This window comes from Protopterus annectens, chromosome 10.part0 (assembly GCF_019279795.1).
Source record: "Protopterus annectens isolate FY-2018-M chromosome 10.part0, PAN1.0, whole genome shotgun sequence".
Classification (NCBI taxonomy): Eukaryota; Metazoa; Chordata; order Ceratodontiformes; family Protopteridae; genus Protopterus; species Protopterus annectens.
The window spans coordinates 300,991,263-301,015,800 of NC_056744.1; the positions used below are offsets into that span (position 1 = coordinate 300,991,263).

Here is a 24,538-nt window from a genome sequence, read left to right on the forward strand (position 1 = left end):
AATGGTTGGCGCACTCTCCTTGACTTCTGCTTCCAGCTGGTAAAGATAGTTGAGGTGGTATCACTGCAAGCTGCTGAAGGGATGCCTATGGTACTTTCCAGAATAGGTTATGCTATAGACATCAGTCATAATCCTTGCAAGCTGGTGCAGGCATCCACATTATATAATGGGCCATCATAAAGGCCCAGTAGGTGCGCTTGATAGTCTCTCTACAACAGATACAAAAATCTTTTGGTCTTCTGGTTATACCAGACAGAAGCTTGCTCAACCCAGCAGTTGAAAGGACCATACCCAATCTATTGGTCTTCACGAGGCATAGAGTGGTAGCCCATCCATACTGCCACACATTTGGACATTGGGTAACAATGGTGCACTACCAAATGTATTTCCAGTGCAGAGTCACAGTGATACAGGCTTCACAGACTGCATGCATGAGCATAGTGAGCACATGTTCTATTAGCAGATGTGCAGGGATAATCATGCCAGCACTGCTTGGGTGTGATAGCACAATGTATTATGGTTGCGATTCAGAGATGGTCATGCTGTATTCCCTTGTTATCTTAACTGCCATGTTACAAAGCCAATTTTAGCAAGTTAAAATCCTGGTTACCATAATGTGAAAGAAGTAAGTCAGAAAAAGGAACTAATTGAAGAAGACATCGAACTGTAATACTGACACTGTGAAAGAAAACATGATGCCTGGTAATATATCTATGTACGGTACTGAGCACCCGTTATGGATGCCTACAACTGGGGCAGAGGCAGAGAGGAAGCAGTAGATGTGGGTGAGGTAACACAACATGATGGCATGACAGGTACTTGTCCAGCTGGGGCAGGGCTCACCATGACACACGACAAAGCACAAGAGCATAATAGATGCATGTCCAACAGGGAGATGCTCACCATGACAGGGAACGTAACGGAAGGGCATGACAGATACATGTCCATTTGGAGGGGGGGCACACTGTAGTCAATTCACAGACAAAATGACAGACAGGGCTAGTGTTATCATTTTGGGGGCCCAAGCAAATGTCAAGTTGGGGGCCCCCAAACACTTCAGTCTAAGTATCACCCTGTCACTGCTACCCCTCTTAAGCAATCTTTTAATTCATGTTGCATAGTTTTGCGAGTAGTGTCCATAGACTGAGCTACAGTGCACTCTTGTAAGGATAGGCTGTGCACCACACTTTGCTGGCCCATCTCACAGTGGGACATTCACAGTTACTGGCATTTAGTTGCAACAGTGATACACTGCAGCAACTCTAGGTACAGGGCTGGAATTAAGTGAAATGGTTCCTGGACACTACTTACTGTTTTACCCTCCCCACAAACACACACACACACACACACACACACACACACACACACACACACACACACACACACACACACACACACACACACACACTCACGGACTTCCTCCACTGCTCCCCTCTGTTTTCCTTTATCTGGGGTTCCCCACACAATGCACATTTTTTTCCTTTTCCCATGATTTGCCTAACTCTTCAGTTTTTTCAAGAAGCCACAACTTTCTGTATGCTCTGCAGTGCATTTTAAAGGTCTTGTTTTCTTTTTACACAATCTTTTCATCCAAAGAGGGTATGAATGGAAATTATGATTAAGGGAAGAAATTCAATGTTGCTGTTCAACTTAAGTTTTCAATGTTTTTTTTCGACACACCTTTCCTAACCAAGATAGCATAGTAATAACTGTTTAGGAATAGCTCAGTTAAGCCAGGGTCCCTAGAAGCCTCAGGGATATAGATGCTCTGAGGTGCATATCAAAGCATTTCCCCAACCTTTTGATCCAGTGCTGGCCTGAAGAAAAATCATGAGTAAGAAAAGAATTTCAGTCTTATTTTTTTCTTTTAAGAAAGACATAAGTTGTGCTCCAAGCCATAATGTTCAAAGCTGGCAAAACAGTAGCTCACAATAAACTAACTGAAAAATTGTTGTGAGGATATACAAATCCAGTCATCTCTAGGAATACTGCCTGCCTCCCTACCCCCCCCCCCCCAAAAAAAAAGTCACTGCCTGTGCATCACTGTGGTGTTATGGTGTTAGATAGATTGGGATGAAAGCAGAGGTTCAAATGGATACAGTAATGTTTTTCAAGTAATTTCTGTCATGCATATGCATAGCATATCTCCTTAATCCTCATCCTTTCTCTTCAAAGCCAGCCATCTGCATATGTGCCTGATGTGAGACTGTGAATAACGTAAACAAAACATGGTTACAGTAATGTATTCCACTTTGTTGCTCCGAGACAGTACACTGCCTCTACACTATTTAAAGTAGCCTACTTTGTATATCTTTGAGGTATGTGAGAAAAGTAAAGGAAACAGTGACCACACTGTCCCCAGCCCAAACACTAGCTTTAATGACTTCCTGCGCACACCTCTAAGGTATGACTGTGTTAAAAGTTAAAGAAGTAGTAACCGCACCATCCCCTGCCCCTCCAACACAAAACCGACAGCTACCTTCTGTACACACACCTCTGAGCTTGGCTGATTTTAGAATGGGTGTTGTTTAGAGCAGAAGCTACCAATAAGTCAAAATCAAAATCCATTTATACAATCTGGGAAGTGAGGACCACCAGAATCCTAGCAGTTCTAAGTGTTTGAATGTTCTGTGATATATTGTGTGCCTTATTTTTACATATAATTACTTGTTAACTGCATTTTTACTGCTACTCAGAAGAGTTATGTATGCATCTGGTATTATTGTCTGTACACACAGATGAAAATCAGTAATTTTTTTACAGAGACCCACACATACACATACCTACACACACACACACACACACACACACACACACACACACACACACACACACACACACACACATACACACACACACACACACACACACACACACACACACACACACACACACACACACACACACACACACACACACACGCACACATATATGATCTCTGCTGGGGTTAACCAGAGCACATAGATTGATGCATACACAGACAGGAAGAGTTTGCAGGTTCCACATATTTATAAAAACATAACCAAGAACTCAGTCACAGCAAAACACAGTGAAATGGCAGTGCTACTCACGGATTCACAGAAGCAATGAACAGTTTTTTTTTTCACACATCCTCTTGCAGCCAAACCACCAAATATAGCTACCTGTCATGGGTAAGGCCTATATTTGTGATGGTAAGTGAAGAAAATATGGCCAGCTTGTTACTCTTAAATATATCCCCCCACCACACACACACACACACACACACACACACACACACACACACACACACACACACACACACACACACACACACACGTATAAAGGCAAAGCTGATGATGTGCTAGAAAGTAATAGAAATTATACCCAGCTTGTTACTACACTGCAACACACATACACAAAAGCATAGGTCACAGCAGTACTAGATCTGATGTTGTCAGTTGTCTTTCTATCCTTAACCTGTGGATTCAGTTCCGATCCTTGGAACCAGCTCAGCTGCTACAATAGCTCGTGGGAACAAAAAAAATCTCGAGCTCATCCCTAACCCATAATGCACCTATCCCAGATACCTCAGATCTCATTTGCTGTTTTGCGAGTTAGAAGTGGTGCCATATTTTCTCAAGCCAGATAAGTGATTTATTTCATTTTCTTTCTATTATATGGCTCACTTTCTCCTTATTCTCTTCTTAAACCACACCCTATTTTACAATAATACTCTTCAATTCTATTGTTAGTATCTCCCCTTCTAAACTTCTCTTTCTGTCACACTTTTGTGTAGCTCTAAAATATCATTGTTGATATTTCTTTCTCTTCCCGTCTCCTCTACGCTTTCATGTAGCTCTGAAATATCATTGTTGATATTCCCCTTTTCAGAAGAAAGCCCTGTTTTTATGATAATCTATTTCTGCCTCTCCTAAACTTGTTTATTGTTTATTTTGTGTGTGTGTGTGTGTGTGTGTGTGTGTGTGTGTGTGTGTGTGTGTATGTGTTGTTGCCTTTTCAAATGGCAGATAAAGAAAAAGGCCTGCCTAGCTTTAAGTGCTGTGTGAAATGTGGTCACAAAATCCCTTATTATGACATGCATTCTCTATGTGTATATTGTTTGGGGTCCCTCCATCTTCAGAAGGCCTGCTCCATTTGCCATTGAGCCCTTGTAGAAAGAAAAAAACAAGCTGATACTTAAAGGACTTCTTCCCTTTTCTTTCAGGGAGGCCATATCTGTATCGACGTCTTCTTTACCTAAAGGAAAACATAGATACAAATAGGACATTTCTAGTCATGCCTCTTCTTCCATCTCTAAGGTTTCAGAGAAGGCAAAGAAGAGAAATTCTTCAACACCAACTTCTCCATCAGTTCTGAGCCCGGAAAAAGACAAGGATTTCGGTTTCATCTTCTCCCTTGGATCCAAGAACCAAATTGTCCAAACCTTCAGCTCCAACGGAATTCTCAGAACCAGAGTGTATTACCAGTAAGTCTTCGAATCCAACCTTGTCTTTGGTTCTGATAGTTCAAGAAAAAAGATATGTTTGGGTGCCAAGTTCTTTGGAACCAATGCCTCAAATAAAAGATTCATCTTCTGCTACTGTTTTCATCCCTAAGACTCAATATTCACCAACAATAGATCCATTTCCAGACAGACTTCCTTCTCCATTATTGGAAAGGCCTATATCTCTATCTGTCATGTCCACTCATTCTTCCAGAAGTCTTACTGAAGATGATGTGGCGAGATTGGTGAGAAAAATTCTCTGGGTGCAAGGTGTGACAGAGACCACCTCAGTTCTTACCCCCACGAGTTAGGGACTTCAGTCTTCAACTACCCCTCCTTTAATTCCTCCTCTAACTTCACTAGAAGCTTCAGAGACCATGCACTGGCTCATTAACACCAGCGATGGGAGGATGATAGGTACACACACAGTAAAGTACAATTTCCCTTAAGAGCACACAGAGATCACAGTCAGTCTGGGGCTGGTTTCTCCATCTCTCTCCAGACCCCCAATAAGACTCCCAACTGGCACAGCTATATGGTTAAGATCTCAGCCGAGTGGTGAAGCCAAAACATACAGCACCCTCTCTGTACAACCAGTGCTTTGTGTCCCTGCCCAAGTAGCTGACAGACACCCACACACTCTGAGATTTGATTTATATACAAACACACAGAGAATCCAGGGGAAGGCTGGCACAGGTTCATTAGTTAGGCCCCCTTCTGCCCAGACTATAAGGTAGAAATCACTGCCACTAACCATCTCTACTTATCAGCTACTATAAGGCCCTTCCCAAGGGGTGACCAATTCTACTGTGTAATGTTACTATTATCCAAATGGTAAGTGTGTCCAGGACTGTAAGGCTATTTAAGAGTGGCCTGTACAGTATTACCAAATATATATGCAAGTACTCTAAGAGCTTAAATATCTCTAAACAAAACCAGCCACAATTAAAAGGTTTAAATATCCTTAATAATAAAAGCACAAGACAATACTCAATAACTCAACACAGTGATAGAGTTCAGAATCACAGGAAAGGATTTAAAACAACATTGCAGGACAGTCTCACATAAATATAGAAAACATTTAGACTAATCTTACTGTATTCCTGTATATCTCTAAGAGAAATTACTGCACCTAAATAACTTACTTACAGAGCAAGGCAAATACAGATGAGAAATGCTGAAGATGGATGTTTTCAGATCCAAGACAAGATGCAAAATGCCTAGACTTTTTCTCTGAGATAGTTCTTAAATTAATAATACACATTACTGCTGGGTTAGCTAGATGACATCACTATTTGACATCTGCCTCTAGTTCCCAGGCTAAACAGATGCCAACAGAATTTAACATGTCTCTATGAAAAATATTAATCTCTTAGAAGCTGAAACTCATCTCTTAGAAGCTTGCCTGAAACTGGAGGTCCTAAAACAATTAACACTTTTACATTTTAAACCTAGCAATTATTTCTGTCTTAAGACAATAGAAAGAAACTCTAGCTGTAGACATTCTGTCTTCTTGCTGAAACTGAGAGATAACACAATTGTCAACAATTTCAGCTTATTTCTTGGGGGTTTGCAAGTTAACTCTGTATGTTCCAGCTTCTTACTATCAAAACATACATTTGGGTAGGCATATAGTTTATACACATTTCTGCTCTTTTTCAGGAGGGTACAATGTGTTTACATTCTTTAAGCTCTGCACAGAACATACAGTTTTCCTACATTTGTAGGACAAGCATACAAATCATATTACTGTTCACTGATGACATATAATTATTTACAAAATTCTAGCTAGCTGGGCTGGCAACGTTCACAATTCTCCTCCCCTACAGGAACTCAAGTTAATTTTTAAGTGACCCTTGAGAAACGTTGCTTGAGAGGGTTGAGCCTATCTGGGAATACCTTACTCCATTCCCTGTCTTGAGAGCCCATCTGTGTTGGCATTGCTAACCCCACTGCGGTGCTGCAATGACATAGCATATGCTTGTAATCCTAGGCTCCACCTTGGCATTTTGCTGGCTGGCTCGATGTAGCCATGTTAAGGGATTGTGGTCTGTAACTACAGTGAATTTCCTTCCATACAGATAAGGCTGATGTTTCTGCAGTGCCTGTACTATGACCAGACATTCCTTTTCTGCAGCTGCATAGCATTCTTCCCTGGGTTGGAGCCTATGGCTGAGATAAATCACTGGGTGCTCTTCTCCCTCTGAAGAAATCTGGCTAAGTACAGCCCCCACCCCATTGTTTGAAGGATCCACCTGCACAACAAATTCTTTGCTGTAATCTGAACTGGCTAACACAGGAGGTCCTCCCAAAGCTCATTTATGCTTCTGGAATGCCTGCTCACATGCTGAGTCCCCACTACCTTATCTGGCCTGTTTTTCCTTGTCAGGTCTGTGAGGGGAGCAGCTATGGTACTGTAACTGGGGACAAACTTTCGGTAGTACCCTGCTGTCCCTAAAAATGCCCCTCACCTACTTTGTCAGGTTTTGGCCTGATCTTACAACTTCCCACTCTATGTCCTAGCTAAGAGACCACTGCCATACCCACCTGACATTTGCTGGGCTTAATGGACAACTCTGCCCTCTGTAGTCTGCCCAACACTTCTCTGACATGCTGAATGTGCTCTTGCCAGGAATGGCTGTAGATGGCAATATCCATACTTCTCAACCTCTTAGCACAAGAAATCTGGAGAAAGCCTGACAAAATGGGGGAACAAGGGACCAAAAATAGGGACACATTTTGAATATTGCTCTAAAAGAAAAAAAAGATGTCAACAATGCTCTCGCTGTTCATGCCACGGAATGTGTTTTGTTTAAGAAGTTTTCTTTTTTTGTTTTGGAAAGGGTCGACACTGACTTGTTCTCTGGGGACTATAAGACACTTTTGGAGTGTAAGGAAAGTTTGTGGCAAATATTGTTAATAGCTGATGAACCTCCTGGCCTCAAGGGGGCAGTCAACATGAAATGTTTTCTGCAGATGACCAGAATTAAATAATTGTATAAATTCAATTTTTATTTGTTAATTTATACATATATATATTTACATCATTAGATTATATGTTAAGTCAGAAATATGTGCATTAATTATTTGATCAATATTATTTATTTTTTTAAAAAATATTTGAATATAAATAGAAAGGTTACTTTAAGGTTTTTAAATGGAAAGTCATGTGATTTGATATCAAGTGGTATTTAAGCAGTTTGTAATGAATGCAATGTTTGTTCTGATGAAGCTCATGTGCATTAAAGTGAGTGAAAGTGCTTAACAAAGTTACTCTGGTGGTCCTGTGGTTGGATTTATTGTCTCAGTTCAGTTCTTTTGGTGTCATTGTTTTAAACTTAGAAAGTTGCTAGAATAACAAGATTTGTATTAACATGTATTTTCTGAAGGATATGAAGTCTGAAACTCAAATGCATGTCATTATTTAGTGACTTCAATCCTTAAATCATCCCGGTGATTTGTCAAAAAACCCCACTATTTTTATGAGGAACAGGCCAAAAATATGAGGCAAAAATCTGGACATTATGGGAAAATCTGTACAGTTGAGAGGTATGGCAATATCATCTAGGTAAGCAAGGACAAAATCTCCTGGTCCTGCTAGTATATGATCTACCAGCTTCTGGAGAATCATGTGGGTGTACCCTGGTTTCCCAGTTGACATGTCCCCCAAACTCCTGCAACACTGATCAGATTTCTAAAACCTGGGTAGGAGATAGCTGCTGGGACATTGCTACCCCTTTCACTGAGGTGTCAGTCCGAGCCTCACCGAGGAGATCAGTCAACAGATCTCCCTCAGACTCCTCCTGCAATCCACTGCAAATACTCAGCACAAGGGCCTCCCTATCATGGTAAGGTTTCATTATGTTAACATGGTACAGTTTGTGCTCCTGTCTCCTGCCTAGCAGTTCTACCATGTAGTTAACATCACTGACCTTCCTTACCACCTTGTAGGGTCCCTCCCAAGCTGCCTGCAGCTTACTGTCTGACAGGAATGAGAACCATTACCTGCTGCCCTACAGAATACACTCTAGCTTGAGCATTCCTGTCATACCACACCTTTTTCTGCTGTTGGGCTTCTGCCAGTTTCTCCTGGGCCAAGCCCATGAGTTCCCCGAGCGTTGCTCTGAGGTTTATGACATATGCCACAACAGACGTCTTGTGAGATTCACATTCACCCTCCCACTCATCTTGAATTAAATTTAGAGGTCCCCTCACTCTATGCCCATACAACAACTCAAATGGTGAAAACCCTGTGGATTCCTGGGGAACCTCTCTGTAAGCAAACAGCAGATGGGGTAAATATTTGTCTCAGTCCTTCTTAAACTGGTCTGAAAATGCTTGTAGCATTGTCTTGAGTGTAGTGTTTAACATCTCAGCAAGACCATATGTCTGGGGATGGTAGGGGGTGGCCTTTAGGTGATTCACCCCACAGTACTTCCACAGACAAGCCAGCAGGTCTGACATCAAATTGGAACCTCTGTCAGTCAGTATTTCATTTGGAAAATCTACCCTGCTGAAAATCTCTAATAAAGCATTTGCCACCTTTTCTGCCTCAGTGGAGGACAGAGCCACTGCCTTAGGGTATCTGGTAGCATAATCTACTACCACTAGGATATACTTTCTCCCTGTGGAACTTGGGGTTCTTAGAGGCCCCACAATATCCATAGCTACTCTGAAATGGCTCCTGAATCACAGGCAAAGGCATCAAAGGAGCTTTCACCTTGTCTTCTGCCTTGCCTACCTTTTGGCACTGCTCACAAGTCCTGCAGTACCCTGTTACATCTCTGGAAATCCTAGGCCAATAAAGGTTCTGCATAATATGTCTCTTTGTATGTTTTATGCCCGTATGAACTGCAAATGGAATATCATGGGCTATGGCTAGAAGTGCCAGATGGTAGGCTCTAGGCACTAGCAACTGTTGTATTCTCTCACCTTCTAGCCCTCCCTCAGGGGTCCACTCTCTATACAGTAATCCTTTGTCCTCACTAGCTACCTTTCTCAGGCCTTGTAATATAGGGTCTGAGAGCTAAGCCTGTCTCAACTTTCTCTTTGTAACCCTTTCCAGCTCCCCTTCAACAGGAATCTGGTATCCTCTGACAGCGGTGCCTCATTCTCAGCTTGGGTACTACTACTACTACTCACCTCTGCCCTTGCAGTCACTCTGTCCAAGGGAACATCAGTACCCACAAGCAGCTGTGGTTCACCTTCAGTCTCACTGCTACAAGGTAGTTCCCTCCCTGAAGTAACCACCTCACCAGTCCTGGCTGCAAGTGTGCAGTCTGTCTGGGTCTCCCCCAGGCTACCAGACCCACATGCTTGTCTCCAAGCCTGACTGCATGTAACTGCATGTACACATGGTACTGCATTATCAAAATCATTCCCTATCAGGAATTCTGCAGGGTGGTAGTTTGGTACCCTTGTTGTCTGAAGACAACCTACTGTTGGCATTTTTGTCATTTCCACTTACTGGCTATTCCAGCTTTTGTTACCCACCTTGCCTCCTTGGACAACTATATGCCACATGGCCCCCACTAGTTGCATTAAAAACATTTATCTCTACATCCTGGATGTGTACCTGGACTAGTGGATTCCCCTCCTACTGGCAGATTCTGTTGGGGCAGTCTCATTAGACCCATGAGCAGCACTGGGTGTCCCTTTCATGTGCAGGGATGCCCTTCTTGCTAGGTATAGGTCTCCCTTCTTCCCTAACTCATTTACAGTAAGGCATCGTCTATCAGCTAACCAGATTCTTATGTCCTCAGGCAAAGTGCTAAGGGCTTGTTCCCTTCAAAAGTGGCAACCTGACATCCACTCACACACCTGAAAAATAGGTTCTTAGTTCAGCAACATATTCACACACACTTTCATCTGCCATGCATCTATGCTCACAAAACGTTTTGCTATAAGCTTCAGGTGTTAATTTAAAACATTCTAGCAAACAGTTTTTTACAACATTATAATTTAAGCAGTCATTCTCAGACAGTTTGGAAAGAGCAGTTTCAGCTTTACCATGGAGTAAGGGGGTCAAGAACCACACCCAGAGCCCTTGGTTAACATCATACTGTTTACATACCCTCGCAAACATATGAATGAAACTATCAAAATTATCCCCCTCTGTAAATTTTGGAAGAAATCTACTAACCTTTGTTGCTTCTGGGGTTCGGTTACTCCCCTCCCCATTACCTCCATGACTATGGTGAAGACTCAGCATCTCCTTTTCATGTTGCCTCTCCTTCTCCTCAGTGTCCAGGCATTGCAGTTTCTCCACTTTTATCAGTCTCTAGATGCCTCAGACTGTCTGCTGCTTCTATTTCCAAACACTTGGCCACTAACTCAAGTCTTTTAACTTCAGATGGATTTTTAAGTCCTCTGTGGAAAGGTTGAGCTGTCCATTTTCTGAGAGTTGTACATCTCCACAGCCAGTCTGATTGTCCTCCTGGTTGCAATTCTCTGATGCAGCTATGACTAAAGCTGCAATCATGTCTGCTCTAGTCAGGTTGGCATGCATCAGTCCTTTAGCCTGGCACATCTCAGCCAACTGGCTCCTTGTCAGCTTGCCATACTCCTCTGCTGACATGCTTGCCTGCTCTCATTGACTAACTAAGCTAAAAAAAGAAATAAAATAATTGTGATATGAACTCTGAATGTTCACTGCATGGCTGATTTAGAGTACAAAACACCTTCAGTGATCACTGTACACAAGCTACAGAAATTCAATATCCATATCACTACAAACCAATTAATATGTGATGTGGCTATCTCACCACTATCAACCAATTAATATGTGATATGGGTATCTCACCACTGCCAAACCATTAATATGTGACACCCCTGCACTGGCCCAGTAATCAAGGAGCCTCAGTCCTTACCATTAACACCAGTGAGGGGCGAGCACATTGGGAGGATGATAAGTACACACACAGTAAAGTACAATTTCCCTTAAGAGCACACAGAGATCACAGTCAGTCTAGGGCTGGTTTCTCCCTCTCTCTCCAGATCCCCAATACAATTCCCCACTGGAACAGCTATAAGGTTAAGATCTCAGCTGAGTGGTCAAGCCAAAACCTCCAACACCCTCTCTGTCCAACCAGTGCTTCGTGTCCCTGCCCAAGTAGCTGACACACACACACACACACACACACACTTTGAGATTTGATTTATATACAAATACACAGACACTCCTAGGGAAGGCTGGCACAGGTTTACTAGCTGTGCCCACTTCTGCCCAGCCTATAATGTAGTAATTACTGCCACCAACCACCCTTACTTATCAACTACTATAAGGCCCTTCCCAAAGGGTGACCAGTTCTACTGTGTAATGTTACTATTATCCAAATCGTAAGTGTGACTAAGACTTGAAGGAGTGGCATGTACAGTATCACCAAATATATATGCAAGTACTCTAAGAGCTTAAATATCTCTAAACAAAACCAGCCACAATTAAATGGTTTAAATATATTTAATAATAAATAATAAAAACACAAGACAATACTCAGTAACTCAACACAGTGACAACAAAGTTCAGAATCACAGGAAATATTTTAAAACAACATTGCAGGGCAGTGTCACATAAATACAGAAAACATCTAAAGTAATCTTACTATATTTCTATCTATCTCTAAGAGAAATCACTCTACCTAAATAACTTACTTACAGAGCAAGACAAGTGCTGGTGAGTGGAAAGTTTTCAGGTCCAACGAAAAATTCCAAAATGCACAAACTCACTCTCTGAGACAGTTCTTAAATTACTATCAAACATTTCTGCTGGGTTATCTCAGTTTAAATTATTCTTGTCACCTCTGCCCTTGGTTCCCAGGCTAACAGGCTCTCAAAATATAACACCTCTAAGTCAAAGATACTTATCTTTTACAAGCTTTGCCTAAAACGGGAAGTCATAAAACTGTTACGCACTTTTTCCTTGGAAACCTGTAATTATTTCTATTTCCAGACAATAGAAAGAATTTCTAGCTGCAGGCATTCTGTCTTCGAACATCATAAACAATTCAACTTATTTTTTGCTCTTTTCCAGTAGAATGCACATTTTTGAAGCTCAGCACATAACATATAGTTTACTTACATTTTAAGACAAGCATACAAGTCATATTACTATTCACAAATGACATATAATTATTTACAAAATTCTAGATAGCTGGGCTGGCAGCCTTCAGAGCAATATTAAGTTCCTGTCTTGGAAATATGTTTTCTTAGTGGCAATAACTTCTGTAAGAAGGATTTCAAAGATTCAAGCTTTGTCTTCTAAACCACCATATCTAATTTTTCACAAAGACAGAGTCTTACTCAGAACCAACCCCTCTTTTCTACCTAAGGTGGCTTTAGAGACCGATATGAACCAATGTATTAATCTGCCAGTGTTCTTCCCCAACTTCTGTAACAAATTTGAATATTGCTTACATTTGCTAGATGTTCACAGACAGGTAAGATTCTATTTTCACAAAACAAAATATTTCAGGAAGTCGGACCAATTATTTGTTTCCTTCTCGCATACCAGACTAGGAAAACATGTGAATAAAGTAACTTTAGCCAGATGGCTCACTAATTGTATCTTTTTCATCTATACTAAGTTGGCCATTTCCTTGTCGAAACCCTTACAAGCACATTCAACCAAGGCTGTAGCAATGTCAGCTATATTCCAGTCTAGATCTTCCATGGTGACATTTGTGCAGCGGCAACTTGGGCTACTAACCATATCTTTATTACTCATTACAAATTGGATCTGGTCTTCAGGAGTCGAGCATCATTCGGCTCAGTGGTGCTTAGGAACAACCTTCTTTAAGTCTGCTCAGGATATAAAGTAGCTGCGGGCTCTGTCCCACACGTAGAGGATAAAATGAAAATTGACAAAATCAGGTAAAGAAATCAGGTACTCACCATAACATTCCATCTGTGTTGTCCATTTTCATTCTTCCTCAACTCCCCATCCTCCAACCCCCTACACTTGACTTCTGAAAGAATGGGTTATAAAAGGATTATTACCTCTTTGAGTATATTTTTGCAGTTACAGATATAGCCTCCATGAAAGCCTTTGTCTTTTTCTATCAGCAGACTTGATCTTAGGTAATTGGGATAGATGCATTGTGGGTAAGGGATGAGCTTAAGAGTTTTTGGTTCCCATGAGCTATTGTAATAGCCAAGTCAGTTCCAAGAATTGGAACCAAACCCACAGGTTGAGGAAGAATGAAAATGGACAACACCAACAGAAAGTTATGATGAGTATATGACTTCTTTTTTGCACTTATTAAGTAAATAGCAATACATTGTGCAACACTGGTACAGCCACAGTTCTTTTTGAATTAAGAAGTTCTTTATCTGGCAGATAAAAGACGTAATTTAAAAGAACTGAGTACAAGTCTTTTCTTCTAAGCTTGAGGCAGAACAGATAACCAATATTTACTGTCAGAATAGGGGAATACAGCATTAACCACAAGCAAAAAGCAGACAAAGCCACCAAGGATTGAAGATGGATGATGAATCTAGCCACCCAATAAAAAATGTTGATTTACACGCTTCATCCTAGCACCTAACCACAAGCAAGTTACCACCACCTCTATTATAGAGACGTTTACAGACACTGAGACTAGGCTGCAGTAAACAAGAGACTACATCACTAATAGCATGGCCGCATACCTCTTACCTGTACAGATTTTCAAAGAATGTCCAGATTTTTCCCTCATATGTTTGAGCCATTTTTTATAAAATTGTGGTTTTCTGGCAAATTAGTGGTAAATTATTAAAGACTGACGTTAGAAAATAATGACAGACATTTGAGTTTCAGACTTCATACCCTTCAGATTCATGCTAATACAAAAACCTGTTATTCTATCAACTTTCTAAGTTTGTAAAGAGCAATATTTAACAAATGTCCCTATTTTGGGAGTTTTGTTCCACTTTTCTTTCTGGCGTTGTCCAGATTTCTTGGTAAAAGAGGTTGAGAGGTATGAGATTGGGTGAGTATGAAAGGTAGACTACTTTAGGAACTTTACATTCTTTTCCACTAGATATGAATTCATGTCATAGAAAAAGAATGCAATTAGAGAATTTGTCAACACACAAGACATTATGATCAAATTACCTCTCTCATTTCTGTGTACATAGTGGCTTCTTTGGCCACCCCTTATATTGGAAGTACATTCCATGAAAGAGAATCCCTTTTTGCAAAGAAATACCTGATACTGAGGGATGGGAGCTCTAATGATAGTTAAAGAATGAAGAAGTCACACCAGTGCCAGAAGAAATGTGAAGCCTGAAGCAATCAGTCAATGGCAAGAGAGCAAGACTAAAGGTAGATACTCCAACTTTCTGCATGACGTTATGTGTGTGTGTGTGTGTGTGTGTGTGTGTGTGTGTGTGTGTGTGTGTGTGTGTGTGTGTGTGTGTGCGTGTGTGCGTGTGTGCGTGTGCATGTGTGTGTGAGTGTGTGAGTGTGCGCGCATGTGTTTGTGCGCACATGCGCGCGTGTGTGTGCGTGCGTATGTGTGTTTGTGTGTGTGTGTGTGTGTGTGTGTGTGTGTGTGTGTGTGTGTGTGTGTGTGTGTGTGTGTGTGTGTGTGTGTGTGTGTGTGTGCATGCGCATGCATGTGTGCATGTGTGTTTAATGTGTGAGGGGCTGGCATCTATGCTTTGGACCACTGAGTGCCTGGACGGGCTTCAGCTGCTTTGCATCCCTGAACTGGATTAAGCTACTACAGCATGAATGTTTGTTTCATCAATGAATCCATCAAGATAATCTAAAAATGTATATTTCAGAAAAATTGCATAACTAAGTTGTACTAATCAGAGGCAATCATTTCAAACTAATTTGATCATGGAAAACAAGTCTGATCTTTATTAAACATTTAAATGTTTTGTAAGCTAAAACATGAGATTAAAAATAGAAGGAGAAAAATAAACAGAAAAAAATCAAAAGGATATTTTACTGGACAGCACATACGAAATAAGTGAAAGATATTAACTATAATTTCATGAAAATTCAACTAAATGGAACAAACCACAAAATCTACATTTGTTACATACATATTATTTATATTAAGTACAGGGCCGAAGATCATACCTCTCAACCTCTTAGAATAAGAAATCTGTACAAAGCCATGAAAAAAGTGGTACAAATAGGGACAATTTTTTAATATTGCTCTTACAAACATAGAAAGTTCATAGAATAACAGGTTTTGCATTAGTATGAATTTTCTGAAGGGTATGAAGTCTAAAACTCAAATGTCTGTCATTTTCTAACTTCATTCTTTAATGATTTGTCACTAATTTGCCAGAAAGCCACAATTTTATGAAAAACGGACCAAAAATATAAGTAAAAAATCTGGACATTCTGCGAAAATCTGTACAGTTGGGAGGTATGCCGAAGATAGGATCCATAAATGTTCATAGGTTTTGTTTTGTTAAGAGTGAACATCTAGAACAGAAATGACAAAACTAAAGCAGTTATGCAACATAATATTAAAACTAAGTACATAAGGACAAAAATCACAATATTCAAACTACACACACTTAAGGGCAAAGTCGCACACTGTTTTTGCAGGCGGCTTGTGACTCCCATACCCGCAGGTGCTTTCCCTCACTCCCCTAATCTCTAAATATGTTAATGGTGAGCTTGCATAACCAAAGAGAAATGTTTGTTTAAATAACAGCTTTCCTTTTCTGTTTATGTGGTATTTCCCAGTCAGTATATAGAATAAAGCAGAGTACTTTCACCATTCACACATTTTCTGAAACAGCAATGATTCATTAGATCTTAACAAAATGAGAAGTTATGAGTGAGTAGGTAAACCATAAGGGTGGAATGCTGATGCAGACTTTCACAAGGCTAGTACTACAGATGAAAGAAGGCAGAGTTCTGAAAGCATTTTTTAAACTTCTACGGAGGTGCAACCTCTGCTAAGGTTATGTATAGTAAGAGAGACAGACTATAAAGCTATTATACAGGAACTAAAAAATAGGTTGTTTCTGAATATAACAAATAGGAAAATATTTTGACCGTATTTGGTCAACAGATTGTGTTATCACCAGATGAAAGATGTCTTCCTACACTGAGATTTACAACATCCAGCTCCCTGTGTCAGCAGGGGGGGGGGTATGGGGATTGGGGTTCTGAGGGGGTAAAGGCCTCCACTGGGGAAAAAAACTTCTTGGTAAAGGTTTCCTGACTGGTATTTACAAAAGTTGTCATTGATCAACAGATATAGGTTATAGAAACCCAGTAGCCAGAATGGGATTTTACAGCATTCATAATGCCAGCATTTTGAATGTATGCCTTTTTTCATTTATTTTCATTGTAACTAAAGAAGCCACCAAAACATCCTGCACTAAAGTCAGAAACATTTATCAGGTTGCATGCTGCAGTACAATCTAAGCTAATGCTACTGACAAACATGCTTCAGACTAGGTGAGGGTTAAGAATTTATGTTCATCCTTATAGTTAACACATTAAAGAAATTAACAACTTGCTTATTTTTTTTAATAATCAAGATCCAAGGGAACTTTTCAATAACAGCACTGTCATTGTCACACAACTTGTTCTTACATCTTCACTTACTTACTACTGACATCATAACCTGAGTTACTGTTAAACTACTGTTTTACTTTTGTATTTGTGTCTGATACACTGAATAAATGTAAATTGAGTAAGCCAACTATTATTTTCTAGTCAATAAAAGAGTCCACAACTTTCCTTGTTAACAAATGTTAAATAAATAAATAAATAAACATCAAACATGGTTCATTTTTTGAGGAGAGCAGGAAAATATGCAGATTTCCAATCTAAATCTTTGTATTTTCTGCATCCACAGGGTTTCTTCTGTTGGCTTCCAGTGATGCTTTCCCCTTCCTGCTTGGATTCACACTCCTTGGTGTAGCCCATACAGTGATCACTGTTAAAGGAAGTCATTTAGCTAGCCACAATGCTCTCACAGAATCTAAATGTTGGTCAAAATTCTGGATTGTCTTCTTTCTAGAGGTAAGCAGTAAAACAGATTTTAGCAATGATGCTTTCAAAGAATTCTGTTTAAAATTCTTGACTGTCTTCTTTGCACATACATTTGGCAGAAAAGAAATGTTCTGTTAAAATGAATGGCACTAATGTACATATGTTAGACACACACACACACGTGCACGTGCGCACACACACACACACACACACACACACACACACACACACACACACACACACACACACACACACACCTATGTTGTATTGCCGACTTGCCACATCATCAACACACAAAACTGGGAACCCTAAAATTCTAAAACATCAAAATATAAAAAAGTCTGAAACATATTTTTTGCAGGGGTACATACCCCCTCCTAATTATATATACCAACTCCAAGATTGCACTGGGAAAGGACAAAATCCTATTCCCTTTTATACTGGGATCTCAGACAAACAGCATAAGCCCCATTGCAATGTTTTGGATGTTTGCTGTTTAGATTTCAATGGTTAGTGTGTCCATGATGTGTACATTTGATAATTTAAGGTAGATCCCCCCACCCACACACATATACACACACATACACTTGACTTTTCATCTGTGTGTACGTGTGTATGTGAGACACAGATCAACAGCAACTAATCAGGCAGTTAACAAGGTACATGTTATTAATTAATGCTGTACAAAAGGAAGTAGCTTAGAAAGCTACAATCTGGAAGTTCATGTCTTCTTAAATGGAGATTCAGAAAGAATGAGTTATAACTTCTAAAGCAGACACAAGAAGAGTAGAGTGTGAGTCCAGACAGTGCTAATTTATGGATTATACTTAGAAGAATAATCCAGAACGTAGACCTCCAACTGGGGATTGAGGCCTACAGTGTGGGACTTTTATAGACAGTCTATTCTTGGAGGAGCTGTGATAGCTCATACTGTTGTTAATGAAAATAAGCCACATTTACTGTTCTGTTTTATTTCAAGACAAGTGGGCTATTATTTTGATTTTCCTGTGACTGTGTGAGAAAGAAAACTGGGTTTCATGTATTTCCTGCCTCCAGTGTTCCACTGTAATTCACACTGGTAGAATGTGCTTAGGCAGTTGGCCAGAGATTTGCCATTTCACTGATCTTCAAAGTATCACTGGTTCCAAGTGCAAATCATATTTGGGCTATTAATTTGTTACAAGTTATGTTTCTGGCCTGATTTCCTGGTAACCTCAACCATGGTGGGCATACAAAGACTTGTTGAGTCATAGGTGGAAACTAACTAGAAACTGGCCCAACTATAGCAAGTTAATTGTGCTAGCTAGTATAACTACCAACCCCAGGTGCTGTGTCTTGCCATGAAAAGACTGACCAAGGAGGGTGACTTGGAATTCTCCCTGTTGTCTTTTGAATCCTATGCTTCAAAAGAGAACTTGGACTGAGCAGAGTGGGTAAAAATCCTGTCATTCCTAGATCTGACAGGAAAAATTCTGAAAATATATATGGGCATGGATATGGAAGGAACTGATTATAGGAACTATGACAAATTAAAAGGAACTTTTGTTTAGAGCTGAAATAGCCTCTGAAGTACAAGCAGTAACATTTCATAGCTAGACTTGTAATGCTGACAAACCAGTAAGAGCTCAGATGCATATTTTAAAAGTATGGGTGGCAAAGTGGTGCAACAGATAGCGGGTCACATACCTCACAAGTGTACCTCATTATGAGGAATGTACCTCATTTGGGGTCTTAAAAAGTTCATGTTCCTCGAAGTTCCACATTGAAAGAGTTTGTCACACATTCAGTATTAGGAATATTTTAACTGATATCCATGGTAAATAGAAATAAATCACATGAATTAATTTAAAGATGTCTTTTATAAGTAAAACCATCATATTCTGACCATCCTATGACCTTCCTAGTAGAAGTTGTTAGTAAGTCATTGGTATGTGTTCCACATTTTGCCCATTTGTTCCACATTATGAGGGCTAGTTTTCCTCATTTTGGAGATGGATGGTTCATAGGTTCATAGGTTGGTACTAGGCTATCAGCCCTAGGGCCTATGCAAGCCTAGCCATAACAATTCCCTGGATATTTCTTCCCACAATATTTACTTCTCTGGACCCCTGTCTAGCAGGGCGACTGACATGATCCCCGGGGTGAATTTTCTATCTCCCATCCAATCATCAAGGTTCCTTTTGAAGAGGGCCAAAGAGGCGCTCTGCTTGACATGTATGGTCAGTCTATTCCAGAGTATGGGGAGTCTCTGCATCAGGAACCTATCCCTCCAGCATGTTTTGTTCATTGTGATGACAAAGTTTAGATCCCTGGAGCGTTATTGTTTCCTCACAACAAGAGGTTCACTGGTTTGAATTTCAGCTGGGGTGCCTTCTGTTTGGAGTCTGCATGTCCTTTCTGTGTTCGCGTGGGTTTCCTCCAGGTGCTCTAGTTACCTCATACATTCCAAAGACATGCAGTACGTGGATTGGGAACTCTAAACTGGTCATAGGTATGAGTGTGCATGCAAGTGTGAGGTGGTGAAGAACTACCACTGCAGAGCTAGCCACCCGGCAGTGTGAACGTTGTCTCTATATGATTGCCACTGTTAAAGCGACACCCCAACCCCATGTGCAAAAATGTGAAAAAGAGGTTGTGGATGGATGGATGGACTAGAATCTGACAGCAACAGAAAACTGAAAATCTTTGAATTTTTAGCAATACAAAAGTTGCAAGTGCTTTCCCTGCTAATATATGAAAATGTGTTTGTAAAGTGATCCTGAGAACTCTGACAAACTAGTAATTTTAGTAGAATTACACACAGAGGTAGTCAGAAAGGTTAACTCATTTGTATAATAGCTCTGTTTTGTGTGCTTCACTAGTACTATGGAACCTAATAGCATTTCTGAGACATGCAGGAGATGCACATACAGAAAGCTCATTAGCAGTTGTTTGCATGCCTCTGAACTGGACACATAGTACCGATGGAACAATTTGCTAGTATTCTCTGTACCAACCCATGCAATGTGGAATGTGGAAGCATGCATGCACTTCCCCAGCTGTAGTATGATGGTCCACCAGTGCCCTTGATCTCCTTAGTGGCTCTGGTCATGGGTCAGACTTAACCAAGTGGTGGCTAAGATGAGTCCTAGAGACCTAGTGAATAAGGAAAGAAGTTGGTGGCAGCTGATGGTTAGTGGCAAATGTGAAAAAAAAGTGAGCAATCGAGAGGCTTGAACTGTCAGAAGAGACAGTAACATGGAAGGTTATTTTTGTTTAGCGCTACCCTTTGTAGTATAAGTTATATTCAAAGATGCAGCACTAGTCTTCTGGGAGGAGAAAGCCACACCTTCCACCTCGAGACAAGTGACCAATGAAAGTAACCCTGTGTTAATGGAGATACAGATAAGTCATTTAATATTTAAAATGGTGCAGCAGGAAGAAGATACTTTAAGTAGATAAGAGAAAATATAACTAAGATTGTAGAGGGAGCTAATGAGCAGGTTGATCCTATTACTTTGCACCCGTATTCTAAGTTAAAATATGACATCTTATGCCCAGTAAATAAAGACAGTGAAGACATTCTGCAGCAATTACTATTATCTAATTTTATAGGACACTATATTGGAGCTAGCCCATAGGCATGTCTTATTGGTCAACCAGGGATCGACAAAACTAAGACAATTACATCAGTGCTTGAAGATATCAGCCCCACCACCCCCACAGAGTGATAGATTAGCAGACTGGTTGAATAAAACATTGATGTGCATGCTAGGGATAGTTACTGACATGAGTGGTCAAAGTTTGGACCACCTGTTACTCTGCTTACTGAGGTACTGCAAGCTTTAAGTGAGTTTTCTTCCTTTGAACTTCTGTATGACATCCTAGAAGACTGGTAAACATTGCTAAGGAAACTTGGAAATAAGAGAAGACACCATTTAAAAGTGTGAGAGAAGACAACATTAGTTTGCAGGATAGACTAATGCTGGCAAATCCATACTACAGGAGGACATGCAAAAAAGGACCACGAGAGATGCAATAAAGAGTTTATAATAAAAATGCTTGACATTGGGGAATTAATGCCTTCCACACAAACATTTTTCTAAGTGGCAAGAGCCACTTGAGGTGAATGAAGGAATAAATGTAGTAAAACTACATGGTTAGACTGCCATCAGAAGGAATGAGCAAATCTATCACATTAATGTACTGAAGCCATGGAAAGAAGTAGAAAATTGTGCAGTAAGCTTGCAAGCTAGCATTCATATAGGAGACATAAAAGAACATATACCTGAATTGCAGTCAGAAGAATCTTTGTGAATAGTACAAAAGAAAAAAGTAACACAATTTATCTTAAAAATAAGAGCATGTTCTCATAAATGCATTGGAGAATTAAACTAATAGAACCTAACTTAGAGACAATACCTGTAATGAAGACTAGACTGAGACCTTATAGAGTACTAGAATCACAAAAACAGTTAGTAAAAGAAGTTAAAAAATACTCAAACTAAGAATGATAGAAATGTTGCAAAGCGAATGGAGCAGGCCAACAGTTGCTAAACTTGATGGAAGTATTAGAACTTGCAACAATTTGAGGAAAGTTAATAGCATATCACATTTGATAGCATGACCAGAATTGATAGAGAACCTACAAAAGGCCAAGTACTTAACAACAGTGGGCTTAACAAATGGGTACAGATAGATAGCATTTGCCATCTCTGCCAAAACAAAATGCTGTTATCATCCGTGCCAGTCCATTTCAATATACACTGTTGCTATTAAGCCTACATGGAGCTCCAGCCATCTTTCAAAGACAGATGGATTAAATTATGAAGCCTCACTCACAGTATGTTATGGCATACTTGAATAGCATTGACATTAACTCAAAGACTGGGGTTATCATTTTCTTAGAATCTATACTACAGGCAGGTTAGCTTGACTGTAAGTGCTAAGAAAAGTAAGCTTTGTATGGTGGAAGCCAAGTAATTAAAATACCTTATAGGAAGAGGATTGATAAGATCACAACTTGAAAAAAATAGAAGATATATAAAAAAACTGATCTGTATCACCACTGGTGGGGGGGCATGAGAGGGGCAGAAGCCCAAAATCAGGGACGCATTTTAAATATAGCTCTTATAAACTTAAAATAAAATTGTTAGAATAACAAGCTTTGCATTAATTTGCATTTTCTTAAGGATAAAAAGTCTGAAACTCAAATGAATGCCATTATTTAGTGACTTCAGCCATCAATGATTTGCCAGAAAACCTCACATTTTATGAGGAACAGACTAAAAAATATGAGGCAAAAATTTGGACAGTTGAGAGGTTTCCTTGCTGTGGGCTAGTTGGGTATTTCAGAAAGTTTGTGCCTATTGTTGTGGCCACTGCCTGTACTTCGACAGATCGCACAAAGAGATAAGCTGATGTCACAGTACAATAGAGTCTCAAGGCCAATAGTACCTTCAGTGTACTAAAACAGACCCTCTATTCAGAATCTATCTTGGTGACTTTTGACTTTACTAAAGAATTCCCTGTATTTAGGGAAGTATCAGAGATGGGTTTTGGGACAGTATTATCCCAAGACTACCCTGTGTGCTGCATCAGTAAAATAATGAGTAATGCAGAAAGTAGATAGTCACTAAAAGAGTGTCTAACAATAACATGGGCTTCCTATACCTTGGAGTATTATTTGTTAAGTAGACATTTCAGTTTGGTAATTAATTATGCCTCATTGCAATAGCTAAGTAGGCACTCTGAACATCAGTATAAAGTTGTGTCAATGGGCATTATCCCTCCAGCTGCTTCAAGATACAGTGACACACAGGCCTGGCCTAGCCAACAGAAATGTTGATGGGTTGTCAAAAGCCTACAGGTTATTGTTATGTGTCCAAAATCCCTGGTTTTGTGGTGTGAGGTGGAAGTTGTTACATGTTAGATATAGTAAGTGGGTAACATGCCTTTAAATGTGTGATGCAGTGTGAAGTCAGGGGAACATCCTTACAGCAGTTAGTCAGCAAAATACTCTTTATTAGTCAGGAATACTCTCTTAATTTCTGATTACCATACAACCATACTTCTCAAATGTCCAGATTTTTCCGGAATGTCCAGATTTTTGCCTCATGTTTTTTTGTCTGTTCCTGATAAAATGTATGGTTTTCTGGCAAATTACTGAGGACTGAAATCATTAAAAAATACTAAATAATGACAGACATTTGAGTTTCTGACTTCATATCCTTCAGAAAAATACAAAATAATACAAAACCTGTTACTCTAGTAACTTTATAAGTTTATAGGAGCAATATTTAAAATATGTCCCTATTTTGGGCCTTTTCCCCCCATTATTTATGTCTTTGTCCAAATTCTTTGCTCTGAGAGGTTGAGAGGTATGCATGCAATAAAAGGAAGTTCCCCGTCCCAAGGCATTCAGGAAGTTGTTTTGCTATCTGAAGAATCATGTGAAGGAATGATCATGGAAGCATGGAGTATGCCAGCTCAATTGGGTCTATGTTTCAGATTATAGCAAGGGAAGTCCCTGTGATAGAGAGCTAGTATCAAGGCCTGACCAAGGCCTATAGTCTGTATATCTTGCAACAGCCTGTTTCCTGGAATGGTTGTTTTATTATGTTCTACTATTTCAATATCCTAGAAATGTAGTGTTTTGTAGAACTGTAAGCTAAAGATCTGCATTTGATTTTATTTAGTTTTGGGACAGAGCAGCCAGTAAGTACTATTAATTTCATTTCACTTTTTTAAAAGGTTAAGAAGTGCCATTATTTTTCATTTCATGATTCATGATTGAATGTATGCAGTAAGCCTATGTTTTTTTTTTGTATAACCCAGTGCTCAGGCATTCTTTGGACTTACACACACACACACACACACACACACACACACACACACACACACACACATGGATTCATATCACTTCACTGAAAGACGATTTCACTGACACCCATTTCACTGAGACCAAATCACCTAAAGTTCATTTCATTGAAAGTTCATTTCACCTAAAACACATTTCACTGACAAGAAGTACTCTAAGACAAGTCAAAGGTATATGTCCTTTTCCCCACTGTAGTGCGATCCTGGTGTATATAGTTGGGGGGATAGCCCTCCACTTAATTTGGTTTTCTGTTGTCTGGTTT

General features: G+C 39.9%; 1 protein-coding gene across 1 annotated transcript in view; it reads left to right on the top strand.

The window, feature by feature from the left end:
* Nucleotides 1-24,538, top strand: part of FADS6 (fatty acid desaturase 6) — a 328,797-nt gene that overhangs the window by 121,184 nt on the left and 183,075 nt on the right. Inside the window, exon 2 of the mRNA XM_044085175.1 lies at nucleotides 17,281-17,447. Within this exon, the coding sequence (XP_043941110.1) occupies nucleotides 17,281-17,447 (167 nt within the window). The remainder of the gene's footprint in view (nucleotides 1-17,280; nucleotides 17,448-24,538) is intronic.